Below are 15,513 nucleotides of genomic sequence, written 5' to 3' on the forward strand. Positions count from 1 at the left end.
CACACACACACACACACACACACACACACACACACGCACACGCACACACACACCAACGCACACACATTTTTGAAAAAGTGCATTTTTTCGACGTTTTAGAACATTCTAAACACATTGGTAGCGACAACTCCAAAAAAATGTTTTTCATGAAAACAAAGCTTCCTCTATGAGGAAGCAAAAAAGTAAGATAAGTACATTAAATAAATTTTGATTTAAAATGTGTTGTTTGTATTTTAAACATGTGTTTAAAACATTTAATCGGTCACAAATTGTTTGTCATAAATATTTAACACTTTGGATCAAAATTATTTACGTTACTCGGTTATCTTATTTTCAGCTGTTGCTGAATTTGCATATTTAGATATTATGCATAATTATTAAGAAATCTTTAGAGAAACAATAAAACAATGTATATGATGAGAGAGAGAGAAGGCGGGGGGAGGGGAGAGAGAGAGAGAGAGAGAGAGAGAGAGAGAGAGAGAGAGAGAGAGAGAGAGAGAGAGAGAGAGAGAGAGAGAGAGAGAGAGAGATTCATGCATTACTTAAAGCGCTCATTCAATAGTTATTAATCTATCGCACAATCCATTGAGCTTAACAAACCCATGGTAACGACCCGAGTTGAAGAGCTAATGCACATAACGTGGGGTAGCAATATATAAACAGTCATGGACGCAAGTAACGCACAAGCTTTGGCGTATTCTGACTGTCAAAATATGCCAAAGCTTGTGTGTTACTTACGTCGACGACTATGACATCGTATATCGTTATGCCCTGTTATGTGCTTTGGCTCTTAAATTGCTTTTATTTAAAACCTGCTGCACGGACTTTACCAGAAGAAAAAACATAAAAAATTATACATTCCGTGTATGCAAATTCTGAGACGTCTCTTGTAGGTCGATACAATATAATTTTACAATATATCATACTAGTGATAAGTACAGATACACATACATTTTATATATTATACATAGGTATAATATTTGCACTATGAATCGTGAATATATATCATGATGCTGTCTTTTAAATTGTCAGTGATATTATTGCATTATAAATAAAAAGTATTAACTTTAATGTTTAACAATTATTTTAAGTAAAATTACTTTAACACATATAAGAATCCTGACAGCACTATACGTGAAAGAGACGTGCTACTTTGGTTGCAAAGTAACAGAATTTACGATACGTTTTTCGCACGTCACCGCGACGTAACGTACAACTAAGATAATCAGATTTTAATTAGCTGTCTGTTGAATTTTATGCGGTTTTATGATTGATATTCCGGAAATAAATCATATTTTATTTTTTATTATGAATTTGAATTTTATACGTATAATTGTTACGTTGCAGACGTTGCATAGAATAATGTTTTATAGCTGGCGATACTGATATTTTAGTTATGTTTACACTATTATATGTTGTAATATTTAATTAACTTTTATACAACATCTTACGTCGATAGTTATAACTATCATTACAAAATATATAGTAGGTACACATGCGGACATGTTTGTTTCAATTTTTACTACAACCAAGTGCAATAATGCATTTTGTCTATCAAATATTTATGCACATAATATAATAAAAACCAATCTTAACTTTTCAAAACCGGTCAACTATTTTAAAGTCGTCAATAGGTGTTCAACACATAAAGTCACATATACACGTTACTACAACATCTCTGTCACCAGAAATTTGGCTGTTACATGACAGCGACATGTTAATCACGTTTCGAACCCCAGTTGAGACATCGCTGTAACATTACGTGCGACGAGTTAGCACGTCATAGCGACGTGCTTGCTATGTGCGCCGTACGGTGCTGTTAGAGAAGGATAGATACTTCAAAATATATTTCAACATATCGTCTTATATTTTTTTATCATAATTTGTGTATAAGTTTCAAGTTATTTAGCGTTTATGCGATAACAATAAAAAAAATACTATGATAAAGTTTTTTCGAAAACTATGCGAAATGGGGTTAAATGCAATCTTCTACGACGTATTCTATTATGATAGCAAAACTAGGCGCAAAACAGAGATACAATGTAGTAGAAATTATGATATAAGTATTAATAAGTTTATACTGTAATATCGTATTACATAGAATCGATGTAACGATATTATTATTAGCAATCTTACTCGACTAACTGAATTTAATAAGCTGTTTAAAAAAGAATCTTATTAATAGGAATATAAACAAAGAAATAATATATAATTGAAAGTACATTTTTATTTCACCAATAAATAATAAACAATTAAAATTCATTTAATCGACTACAATTGGCTAATCATTATGACAACCCGACCATTGGTTTTGGTCAGATTAATCTTCAAGATATTTCGACCATGGATTTTGATCTTTTCTAAATTAATATAATCTTTGATACTTATATATGAGCATCTCATTTTAAATAATTAAATTAGAAATAATATAATTATAGAAGTTCAAAAAAAAAATGATAAAAGTTATTTTTAATTATTATTTTTTTATAAGAAACAAATAATTATCTTTTATACGACATTTTATTTGACATTTTTAAATAATATTTTTATGCTGTCTGCAATTTATATTACCACTATTTTACGAATGAAGTTGTTGTCTCTATGAGATAAGTCTTTATGAGAATTATCTACAATATGAAACTAAATTTATTAGTAAAATACTTTAATATAATTACAAATAATACGATAGATGTAAAACTTTTAAATTATAACATTTCATAAAATCAACCGAAGATAATTCAATATGGACTCAATTAATGTACAAAATGTATTGTTTCGAGTATTTATTTCTTTATTATAAACTATTCTTTATTATAAAAGATTAATGTTGGCTCCTTGAAATCTTTTTAAATATATTTACTTTATAATTGTATTATACTTTATATTTTTATTTATTACGTCTTTCTATGAATTGAAAAATATTTAACTTAATTAAATGGATTGATCTTAATATGATAATTGCTATCTTAGGTCGCGTGCCGTATCATCTAAGCGTATTGCTTTTCCTCGTTTTATCTTTACAATACTCAAAATAACTCGTGTTATTATCAATCGTATTATTGATCGCAATAATCACGTAAGCACTTGCAATATGTAAATGATGCCAATATAAAATGAAATACATGTATTCTGAACATTATTAAGACTCGATCAATCTTATCGTAAAATGTTTGACCCATGCTTTGCTAGGTCATGATGGCGGCTTATAGCGGATGCATAAATGTTGCTAACATATTTTTCAATAATATTCAGCACAGTGTTATAATGATATATGTGTGGGTATGTCAGTGGTTTGATAATGCAAACAGTGATCTGTGTACCAAGAAGAAGCTGAAAGAAATGCCGACTTCAGTAAGAAAGACGATTCGACGAAGGAGGCACGCGGAACGATTATTATTTTTGTTTAGACGTTGCGTACATGTGATTTTTGGTAAGAGACAAACGAGTGATTTACGATAGAATTTATTTGGCATTGATAAGTGAAGTTTTTATTACCGTCCGGCAAATATTAAATATAACTTTAGGTGAAGTAGTGTTATTTAAAACAATCGATTATTAATTAAAATAACGCAGTTAATATATTTAAATTAAACTGTTGCAACTACATCGTGTTATACTATTTTTCTATTTTCTTTATTTCTATATTTAATAGTTTTAAATCAGCAACATATACATATATTCTAAAATATGTTATGAAATGGACACATAAATTTAAATTTATAACAAAAACATAGTTTAAATTAATGAAAAAATATAAGAAGGAAGAAGGGATATATAGAAAATCTAACACTATCAAATTAATTAGAAATATTACGATAATTTTATTTTTACTTTTACAAATTATTTAATAATATTTAAAATATTTAAAAATATTTAATATTTAACAATATTTATAAAATAAATTAAAGAATAAATTAGAAAACAATTTAAAACAGTTTAAAATTGATAATATTTCTATAACGTAAAATACTTTTTAGCTCTGATTTTAAATTTACTTACTGTTGACTAATTATTTTCCAGGAATAAGCAAATGTTTTGTTTAAAGTTTAATTTAAAAGAATCAGTTATCAGGCTTTCATGGATTCGAATTTATTGGCCGCTATAATTAACCGATCTACGACTTGCACAACTTTCGATGCATACTTGAAAAGAACAAGATTTGAAGACGAGCCTTTCAGAAGCAGACGATATTGCAAGTGGAAGGTCATTGCAGATAATACAGGGCAAAGATGGCTTGCTCGCTTGATTTTCTTGCTGGATGTTTGGGAGGTAAAATTTTAATTATAGTTTTCTTGAAGTGTTTTGGTGTAATTTATATAATTAGCTGCAAAATTATTTATTGTTTTCAAAATTTGTCGTTTGCTTGATAAAAAGGTGCAATCGAGTTAATGAGTGTTAAAATTATTATTTGCTTTTCATATTATGTACTTGGGTTGCTTAAATAAAAATGTGCAATCCAATGGAAGTTAAAATTATCAGTCTCTTTTCATGATAAATATACTTGAGTTGTTTAAATGACAATAATAAAAAGAGAAAAAATTATTGTATCGTACGATTTGGTTATCACAGATTGAAATATTTAGAATAACATATTTAGAAACAAACAATTTTGTGGTTTCCTGTTTTATCAAACTTACGCAAATAACAATATTTATATCAGCTTACGTTTTCGCTTGTTATGTCGTTAGATAAAAAAATCTGTTGCAAAACCATACTTCGTTCTATTTAATATTTTTGCCATGTAATGTTTTACGCAAATATAAAACATATGGTACGGCAGTCATATCACATTAACACTTCTCAGATAGCCAAGCGTGATATAGCATATTGAGCAAACTAATGTAGGATTGCATGTGTTGTTATATATTTGCTGTAAATTTGCTGACATCAAAATAGAACACTGTGTTACAAATACAGCTACATGACTGCTTATACATGCAATCAATTGACGCAATTTCGAGAGCAAACGGTCTACAATACTGGTACGTTATGTTGTCTGCAACATGTCAGCAACATGACAGCAATGAATGATTCGTCGTTCCATCTTGAGCATCATGACGCAAACATGATGGCAACAACACATATATTTAATATGATTTCCATCCGTTATTGCGTATATGTCTTCAAGCTATGAAGTTTTTTAATTGTAGGTCGTTGCTAACAAAGTGTTAACAATATGAAATTGTCACACGTTTGTAAAGAATGTGCAAATATCAGATCCAATAGATGATATCCAATCGGTTCTGTTTCTCATATTTAAAATATGACGAACGATAGTATATGAACGATATAATGACGAAAAACTGCACAACTAATATCAGTTGTATCGTAGAGTCCACTTTTATGATAAAGTGTGGCACACTTTTAGATTGACGTAACCTTATATTAATGATACCTTTTGAAGACATTTTTAAAGACTGATGATAATTAAATAAACACAATACATACAATGTATATATTTTGCAAACAAATCTGGTTTCTTAATTAATTATAATTTTGTATATAAATTTGATTTTTACAATTCTCTTATTAAAACGTCATTAAAAGGCTAAAAAGGTCATAAAGGTCACATTTTTCAACGTCTTGAAATGTCGTCATCGGTCTGGGACTTATTCCTGTCATTTTTACATTATTATTACATGATTATAAAAGAATAATTGACGTAACGATTAACTGACATGAAAATCACGTGACGCTGCTGCCTGGGAAGTTGCCCTCAAATTGCAATCAATATGCCGAATCGTGAATGACAAGTTGTCGTCAAGTTGCTGTCACAAATCATCTCTTCACGGATAACAAATCCGTGTGAACATGTTGCTATCAATTTGCCGTGAAGAGAATTAGAATTCGTGTGAGTTCAACCTGACAGATATAATGCTGTCTCACCTTGTCCCTAGTTTGTCAAAATTAGTTGCATCAACGATTGTTGCCAACATGATAGCAATCTCACAGCATTTGGCTATCTGAGTTATAAAACGAATATACATATATTTCAATACTATAAATCAAATAGAAGTGAAACAATAGCAATTTGATTTATTTAAGAGAGTCTTTATATTTGTATTGTCAATACAATGAAGTTTATTTTATAAATTTCAGGATGTGCCGGTATTATGGTGGGATATCCTTTGGATACGGTTAAGGTTCACATGCAGACTCAGGATTGTCGTAATCCAAAATATCGAGGCACCTGGGATTGTTTGCGTACCATATTCGCGAAAGAATCGGTATTAAAAAAAATAATGATATAGAACCGTGTTAAAATAACAAATTACACTTAAAGTTTAGTCGCTTTTATATTTGCTTGCAAAATATAAAATCTATTAATATTGCTATTCATATATCTTCCCAGTAAGCAAAATGATAGCAGTCTATCGGCAGATTGGTAACAGATTTGATCAGACATGTCAGCAGACTGACATCAACTGCATTCACATTTAATTTATGTTTTGTTAACAGAGTCTGCTAATCAGCAGACAATCTAATAATCAGCAGAAAACCGTGCAGAGCTTGAACAATTCCAGCAGGATCTGCTCGATTTCTGCCGCCAATCTGCTGTCTGATTATGTTAGTAGCCTCTGTTGGCGTTCTGCCGACATCATGTGATATATCGGAACATCAAATCTGTAGCCTTTCTGTCTACAAAATTTGTAGATACTTGGCAAGATCTGCTCTCGACAGACTTGACTGTTTGGGTTTGTATAGGTGAGTGGCCTTTATAAAGGAATGTCTTCGCCAATCGCAGGAGTGGCTGTGGTGAATGCCATCGTCTTCGGCGTTTATGGATATACTCAGCGGAACCTGTCCGAACCTGATCGATTGTCATCGTATTTTCTGGCTGGTGCATCTGCTGGGCTTGCTCAAACTCCTGTCGCAAGTCCAATAGAATTAGCAAAAACACGTCTGCAATTGCAGTCCACGGGCCAAGGTAACTTTCAAGGACCGATGCAGTGCTTGAGGAAGATCTATAGGCAGGAAGGTTATCGTGGCGTCTCTAAGGGTCTAGGTATTACATTCCTCAGGGAAGGACCGAGTTACGGCGTATACTTCGTGACCTACGAGATGTTGACCAAGACGTCTTCGAAGCAACCGATTTCGACACTTCATATGCTGTTGGCCGGGGGATTTGCTGGTGTAGCTTCTTGGGTGATTTCTTACCCTATTGATGTCATCAAGTCGCGCATACAAGCGGAAAGTGGCAATCGTTACTCGGGGGTTTTGGATTGTCTCAAGAAATCTATACGCGCCGAAGGATACAGTTGCTTGTACCGGGGCTTAAATTCGACGATCCTTCGAGCATTTCCAACGAACGCGGCGACTTTCGCTGTAGTCACATGGACGTTCCGATTATTTGGTGAGAAACCGAATGAAGCACCGAAGGTGGAAAATATCGCGTTGAGGACGTCGATGCAGACAAAAAATCGTACGGCGAAAGGATACGAATCCTTCGCCAATAAGTGGAACGTGTTATTCGACGGTATTTCAAGGGGTAACGGTTTTGTTACCCCGTCATACTCCGTCAGATTCATGTTGCCGATCAGCAGGCTAATGCCAGATAGCAGCGCCTGCCTGGTTCATGACTGTAAACGATCGGGTTGCAAGCACGACGCATTGAAGCAGGAGAATACATCCGAGGATGGAGAAGAGAGAAAAAGAAAGTCAAGAAACGATGAAGGTCGAGTAGAGGAGGACGAACATGTTGATGAAAAGAAGGATTGTAACAACGTTAAGATGGCTATAAACATGTGTACTTGTAATCTCCAACGCGTACTTGGTGTCTCAAACCTGGATAATACTTGACGTCATTGCAGCGACGAAGTCTTTGAGCACATGATGTATATTGTTAGTGCAATATAGTGTAAGAAAAGGAATTCAATATCCATTTAGAAAGATTTTTTTTTAATAATTAATTTAATTAATGACGAATATATATATATACATATGTATATCACAAGCAATGCAAGCATCCACAAAATGGATGAATAATTTAGCTGAGGAATGTTCTTACGTTAAGAGATGTGAAGTTGGATTTGAATTAAAGTTGCAAACCATGCAAACTCATTATAGGAAAACTAACTATATATATTTAATTCAACAATCGAAGTAATTGAGTAAGCAAAGAAATAACTATAAAATTTTTAATGTGTATGTTATATATTTGATTTCTATAGGGCAGATTTTATCAGTAGATTCTTTATAATAAGATTTATAATATATTTATATATTTATGGAAAATGTGTTTTAATCTTCTTTCGGTTGTTTTATTACAACTGCTTGATTTAATCATTTTAATCGATACATCAAGACTGGCGTGCTTTATAAATTTTTATAATTTATACTGATCTATATTCTTAAAATGAAATTAACACAATTAATATTTATATCAAGCTCGCTATGAAGCAGGAACAGAAGGATCTCTTTTGTCAAGCAGCAGTCTTTGATTGATTGGCGGACATGTAAGACCACATGCCACAGCTTGACGCGACATTTATTCGCTTTTAAAATCATACAAAATAGTTTGTATCCCTCTTACAATCCCCTCATCGATTTTATTCCACATTCTCACTTTTCTGCATTTCTTCAGTCTACAAATTGATCTTCAGTCCTCCCCCGGCCCACGTGTCAAAATTTTGACACATTCCAAATTCTCAGCACATATGAACTTACACGGCAGCACATTTCAGCTATTGATCGCGAACAGGATTTTATTGTAACCACGTTTTTACATCAAATCGAAAAATTATCAAGTTGTAAATTGTAAACATCAAACCTGATGTCAAGATTAATACGATTTGTTAACCTCCCGTGCGATTGCTCTAAATTTTCAGGAAACAATTATTTTTACTGAGTAAGTTAAATTAATAAATATAGGATATACAATTTTTAAAAATAGCGATAACATAGACAAATTTTGAAATAGTTTAAATATATTTGCATTTATAGTATTATATATACTTAACCAATACAACACAAAGTAATTTATTAGTAATTTATTGAGGTAGTACATATGTTTCTATATTATTTTATTATAATCCAACATTAGTCTAATATCAAATTATTAATAAAATAATTTTAATGTTATAATTATAAAGTTTCTGCGTAATTCTTTTTAATCTTTTACAATATTGCAATATATTTTAGAATTAATATTTACTAGCTGTTTTTTTACAGATCTCTGTTGAAGAAATCAATTAATTTAATTAAACTATTTAAATGTCGTAATCCGTCATATCGTCGCGGCAACTAAACTCTTTATATATTCAAATTTTGATATGGATGCAGAGCCAACTACCAGTAATAAGAAAAATGAAAAATATAATACAAATAACCAACGTTTGATAGCTGAAAATGGCGGTCGTTGTATGAGCACGCAAGCGATGCAATCGCTCTATGATTTCCGACAGAATAATCTGCTTTGCGACGCAATATTGAGATTAGAAGATGGTGGTGTCTTCCCGATTCACCGAGCTATACTTTCAGCATGCAGTACTTATTTCAGGTTCAATTTTAATCGACGTATTCGTTTTGGATTTCACATTAAATTATTTTATAAATTTACTATGTACAAAATAATTAATTAATAGTAATAAAATAATAATTATTCCTTACAAAGATAATTAAAAATGATAACAACGACTTAATAATTGTTTTGTTACTCGCATTTCTTATACGAATCTTTTTTGATATGGTAATGTATAGCTATATATAAATAAAATAATAAAGTATATGTAAATAAAGTAAATAAAGTTATTAATAAATATCACTTTAACTGTCATAATCTCTATTGTTTAATTAATTTTACAGGGCATTATTTACAACTACATTGCATTCTCGTGAGAAAACCGATGTCCTTTTGCCAGGCGTGACAAGTCCAATGATGAATCTCTTGCTGGAATATGCATATTTACGATCCATTGATGTAAATCAAGAAAATGTATGTGAATTGCTGACCACCGCGGATTACTTAAGCATTGTAGGTGTGCTTGATCTGTGCTGTGACTATTTGAGAGATAATTTAGCGCCGGAAAATTGCATCGGAGTGATGAGATTCGCCCGTCAACATTTCTGCAAGAAATTAGAAAATGACGCTTACCGTTTCATTGTAGGACACTTCGTCGAGGTGCGATTAGCATAATAATTCACTTATGTATATCGTTTCTTTACAATCTAATCTTTTGTTTTTCTTGATTTATATTAGGTATCGCAGAGAAGCGAAGAAATTTTACATTTGCCTATCGAAGAACTGAAACCGTTAGTCGGCGCTGATGAATTAAATGTTAAAAGCGAGCAGACAGTTTGGGAGTTGGTTCTGAAATGGATAAATCACGATCCAGAATCTAGGAAGGATTATATTGTCGATCTAATGAAGAATATTAGACTCGGTCTCTTAGACACGCAGTTCTTTTTGGAGAATGTCAAGGATCACCCTTATGTCGTGGGCAACGACGCATGCAGACCCATTATTATCGAAACTCTGAAATTCTTGTATGACTTAGAAATGATCACTCAGAAAGACGGAGAAGTACCAACACCGGAAATTGCACGACCCAGAGTCCCACATGAGATTCTGTTCGCCATTGGTGGATGGAGCGGTGGCTCTCCGACAAATTATATTGAGACATACGATACAAGAGCAGATCGATGGATTCCGGTAGTATTAGACAATTTACAGCTTTTTAAACACAATCTCAATAATTCTTTGACATTGATATAGCATTGCAAGATTAGATTTGTTTATTATGTCATCTGTGTACATAACAAACATATTATAGAAAAACAATGTGTAACAATTGAAGACATATGAAGTAAACATATGAATTGTTTACTTGAACCCATTTAGTTCATAAAAAAGAATCATTGAGTGATTGGAATGATCTATTATCCATTATTTTCGAACCACATACTAAAATTGAAGAAAATGGTTATTTTATTAAAATTTTAACAATTTATTTGTGTGAAATTTTGAGCCTTTTAGATTGAGGAAACAGATCCGACTGGTCCGCGAGCTTATCATGGACTTGCGGTGGTTGGTTTCGATATTTACGTCATTGGGGGATTTGACGGCGTCGATTATTTCAATAGTTGCCGTTGCTTCAACGCGGTGACCAAGGTGTGGCGAGAGGTTGCTCCCATGAACGTTAGAAGGTCGAATATATTTCAAAGGGGCTAGTCACTAGTCCTGCGATTTAGATAATTTTAATTTTATTGTTTATTTATCTATAATAAAGACAATTAAAGAAAAAATAGTGCAGTATGCAAACACAACAAATATTTAGATACATGTTTATAGTTACGTTTAAATATATTTTGTAATTATATATATAGTTACAGTAATAAGGTACATATAACAGGCTGAAGAAAATTATATATAAAAGATATAAAAAAGAAAATTGCATATAGACGTTATACAAATAAAAACCAAAGTTCAGTGACTAGCTCCTTGATAGTATCACCAACAATGAAGGCTCGCATCAGAATCTTTTCATTTGTCGCAGATGTTATGTTAGCGTGGCAGTCTTAAACGATCTAGTTTATGCAATGGGAGGATATGATGGATATCATCGACAAAAAACGGCGGAACGTTATAATTACGAGACAAATCAATGGTCCCTCATTGCATCAATGAATGTGCAGAGATCTGACGCGAGTGCAACGACATTAAACGGTACTACTTAATTCTTAATAACTATATTCTGATATGTCTATTTTACTTATCTAAAAGTATTGCAGCATAATCAATCTCTTTATTATACGTAGATAGATTTGTCTAAAACATCTGGTAGTATAAGTATTATATAAATAAGTATTTTGTAAAGTAATTTTTTAATAACATATAGTTCCTGTAAAAAAGTAAAATAAACGTAGATGTAAGTAATTTTGAACTATACAATTAAAAGAGAATAATAGTATGTATTGTAATAAAGTTATTTATTGAGAAGGAACAAGTACGAATACATAAATTATAACGTAGATATCGTTTACTCGACCGAACTGGCAAATTTATTTAAAAAACGCTACGTTTCGACCGTAGATTTCGGTCCTTTTTAAGCGTATAAATACAAATTATTAATTAGTTAAGCATAATGCCCAAACTACGCCACATCTAAAAGATAATTTGTGCGTTGAGATCCAAGGAATTAAAATATAAAAATGTACGTTGGAACGACATATTCATTAGTCGTTTGATAGTCGAAGGACTTGTCAGATCCGTGGCAGTATTCGACAGTCGAATATTAATTTTTAAAGCTTAACTAATTAATAATTTGTATCCATACGCTTGAAAAGGACCGAAATCTACAGTCGAAACGTAGCGTTTTTTAAATAAATTTGCCAGTTGGGTCGAGTAAACGATATCTACGCTGATTTTTTTATTATTTACTGGCGATTTAAATTCTTATTTTGGCCACAAATTTTTAAAATTTTAATTTAAATAATTGTAAATTTATTATTTTTATTTTACAATATAATACAATAAAATAACTATTATAACGCTTATTGGTAAATTTCCCATATGTACACAGAGAGAAATTTCCCTTAGAATTTACCTTGAAAATTGTCATAGTCATGAGACAACATGTATTACGAAGAATTTTATGCGAGCTATTCTGATTAATATCTACCATAATAAAAATATTAATATCTGTTTAATTAATGTCTATTACAATAAAACATGTTTGATTCATTTTATTAAAATATATACTAAAATTTCAATAATTTTTCAATTATTATAATTCTGCTTGGTAATTTTTATTACGTTGTTTGTAAAATGTCTTTTGTATATTTTAAACATCCTATTGTTACCGATAATATTTGATTGGTTGCCAAGTTGTCCCAAGTTTGTAATGAATTTAACGGTAAAATATAACGAAAAATTCTCTCCGTGTACTGTAGATAAGATATATATTACGGGCGGTTTCGATGGACATGACTGTATGAATACAGCCGAGGTATATGATCCAAGCACCAACCAGTGGACAATGATAACAGCAATGAGGTCACGTAGGAGCGGCGTGTCGTGCATATCTTATCACGGCTGTGTTTACGTTATTGGTATTAAGACATGTATTACAAAAGAAATTCTGTCACGGCATTTGCGTTACTTATACATAAATATGTTTATATACACGAGAAAGTGAATTCCAAAATACTCTTTTTTTCTTATGCAAAATTATTTTAATGTATATATTTATTTAAAACTTAACTTATTTCTTAATTACGCAGTTCTTTCATAATTGTTTTTCTTATTTTACAGTATTATTATTATTAATTATAAGAAAAATAATAATTTCTTTTTATAAAGGAGGCTTCAACGGAATATCGAGAATGTGCAGTGGGGAAAAATATAAGCCTTCTACGAACAGCTGGAGCCATATTCCCGATATGTATAATCCGCGTAGCAACTTTGCCATTGAAGTTATTGATGACATGATTTTTGCTATCGGTGGTTTTAATGGTGTTACTACAACATACCAGGTGGAATGTTACGACGAGAAAACAAACGAATGGTAATTAATTCTTCCATGTCCATCTATTTTATCATTGGATTATATATAATCTATAAGAAAGGACGACATATATATAATTAATGTTAAAAATATGTAGTTATGAATTTAATGACAGTGACGTAAATAAAACTCTCAGTTTAATACCAGTTTATTCCCTTTGAAGCATATGTTGCATTTATGATTCTTCGATTTATTCCTACAATTCTAAACATAGGTACGAGGCGACAGATATGAATATATGCAGATCAGCACTGTCGGCCTGCGTGATTATGGGTCTTCCAAATGTATATGATTATATTCACAAGCATCGTGAGCGCTTGATGGAGGAAAAGCGCCAAAAGTTATTGGCTCACGAAGTACGTCGGAGTCAACATCAGCAACAGCAACAGGAGCAGCAGCAGTCGAGGCAAACCTCGCAACTCGGTCAAATCATACCGACACCACCACCTCTACCACGCTAATAATAATTAGCAAAAATGAAAATAATAATAATTGGCAGTACTAAAACCAAACATCATTATTAAGTAAATCCGCCGTGTAACATTTGTTTCATTTTATTAATTTGCAATGGAAATTTTGGATTATTGCCAGACGCAGCATGAGATGGCGATCAAAAGAATGAGGGCCAACTGATTAATTGTCAGAAGCACAGAGAGATAGCTGTTTATATATATTTGCCAATGATTATTTTTATCTATACACTCACGAAGAGAATATTTTATTATATTTATATAATTTTCAGACTGCCCTTTACTCATCTTTGTTAAGTTAAATTTTTTTTGATACTGCAGATATTTCTATTGAAACTTTTTGCGATTTTACACATGCTATATAGTGCCATCTCAAATAATTAAATTAACTAAGATAAACAAAGAAATAATTTATTCTTTTCCCATTTTAAAGACTAATGGGTGCCAGCCGATACTCCGCTAGCCTAGCAATTTAATCCATTAGGTCAAAGGAGAGGAAACGAGCGAAAACGAGCGACTGCTCACGATTGCTAGGCTAGCGGAGTATCGGCTGAACGCACCCAATGATATCGATTGAATTATTACAATAATAATACTTACATTGGTAGCATAAATTAAAATTATTTTCTTTGCGCAAACAAAAGGTGTGAATAAAGCAAATGATAAAATAAGTCAATAAATACACAAAATAAAAACAAAATTTTATGAAATAATAATTTTGCGATATACATGAGAAATTACACGCTTATTTGGCATTTCCTAAATACGACGTTGTATGAGCGATTGCGTGCAGCAATGACACGTGTAACAAAAAATAAAGTGGTAAATCTGAAGAATAGTGGCCTCCTCACCGATTTCGTTGAACTTAGACTTAATCGATGCGTTTTTGCGTGAAACGAAAAAATCTGGCAGAAAAAAGTGTCGCTCTGCCCCGCGAAGCGGACGTTCTCCGGCTCCAGTGGTGCTCAACTTGTATTTGTGCTTAAAAAGATGTTTCTCCTTTAAATCGATACTCGCATCTCTCGAAGTATTCTCGAAAGTCTCGAATTGCTTTGTTGGCTCTTTTCCGCGATGCTGATTGATTGATTATGTTGCTGCGCTAACTTCGTGCAATGAGCGGCTGTCATAGCATATTTTGACAGTTGTGTGTAATATTAAAGCTAAATAGCGCGCGTTTGTGACGTCTAGTATATACAAAATATGTAATATAACAATATATAGGGTGCGTTCGGGGAGCTCGCTACCGCGCTACCAACGCTAACGCTATTAACTCCGTTCATGGAGCCATGATAGCGCTAGCGAATGCGAGCTCCATGAACAGCAGTAGCGTACTAGCGTAGCGTTTTGTAACTCCTGCGCCGCCAAATTTAAAAAGCTGAGTTAATAGATGCTGTTGTATCAATTACTTCTTTAATATTTTTAGGGCAGAAGTTGAGAGTAATATGTGTGTAAATGAATACGATTCATTCGTAGTAAAACAACTTAAAGAAACTGTTGTATATTAACGCTTACAGCAGAGCTTTATTTAACACGACTTG

General features: G+C 32.2%; 2 protein-coding genes across 4 annotated transcripts; both read left to right on the forward strand.

The window, feature by feature from the left end:
- The first annotated feature begins 4,128 nt into the window (after positions 1 to 4,128).
- Positions 4,129 to 8,234, forward strand: LOC112462550 (mitochondrial basic amino acids transporter-like). Its single transcript, XM_025028406.1, has 3 exons — positions 4,129 to 4,269; positions 6,100 to 6,227; positions 6,706 to 8,234. The coding sequence occupies exons 1-3, from the start codon at positions 4,230 to 4,232 to the stop codon at positions 7,798 to 7,800; spliced, it is 1,263 nt and encodes a 420-aa protein (XP_024884174.1). The 5' UTR covers positions 4,129 to 4,229; the 3' UTR covers positions 7,801 to 8,234.
- Positions 8,235 to 8,272: 38 nt separating this feature from the next.
- On the forward strand, positions 8,273 to 14,487 carry LOC112462538 (kelch-like protein 10). Of its 3 annotated transcripts, none has more exons than XM_025028384.1 (9): positions 8,273 to 8,848; positions 9,172 to 9,499; positions 9,805 to 10,120; positions 10,199 to 10,651; positions 10,976 to 11,110; positions 11,476 to 11,665; positions 12,892 to 13,050; positions 13,301 to 13,505; positions 13,720 to 14,487. In XM_025028384.1, the coding sequence occupies exons 2-9, from the start codon at positions 9,273 to 9,275 to the stop codon at positions 13,964 to 13,966; spliced, it is 1,932 nt and encodes a 643-aa protein (XP_024884152.1). In that variant the 5' UTR covers positions 8,273 to 8,848; positions 9,172 to 9,272; the 3' UTR covers positions 13,967 to 14,487. The 3 variants fall into 3 exon arrangements, with proteins under 3 accessions (XP_024884152.1, XP_024884161.1, XP_024884144.1); XM_025028376.1 differs by having other exon boundaries at positions 8,276 to 8,848; positions 10,976 to 11,145; positions 11,496 to 11,665; XM_025028393.1 differs by lacking the exon at positions 12,892 to 13,050 and having other exon boundaries at positions 10,976 to 11,145; positions 11,496 to 11,665.
- The last annotated feature ends 1,026 nt before the right edge of the window (positions 14,488 to 15,513 follow it).

This window comes from Temnothorax curvispinosus, unplaced genomic scaffold (assembly GCF_003070985.1).
Source record: "Temnothorax curvispinosus isolate PA1 unplaced genomic scaffold, ASM307098v1 QBEX01001326.1, whole genome shotgun sequence".
Taxonomy (NCBI): Eukaryota; Metazoa; Arthropoda; class Insecta; order Hymenoptera; family Formicidae; genus Temnothorax; species Temnothorax curvispinosus.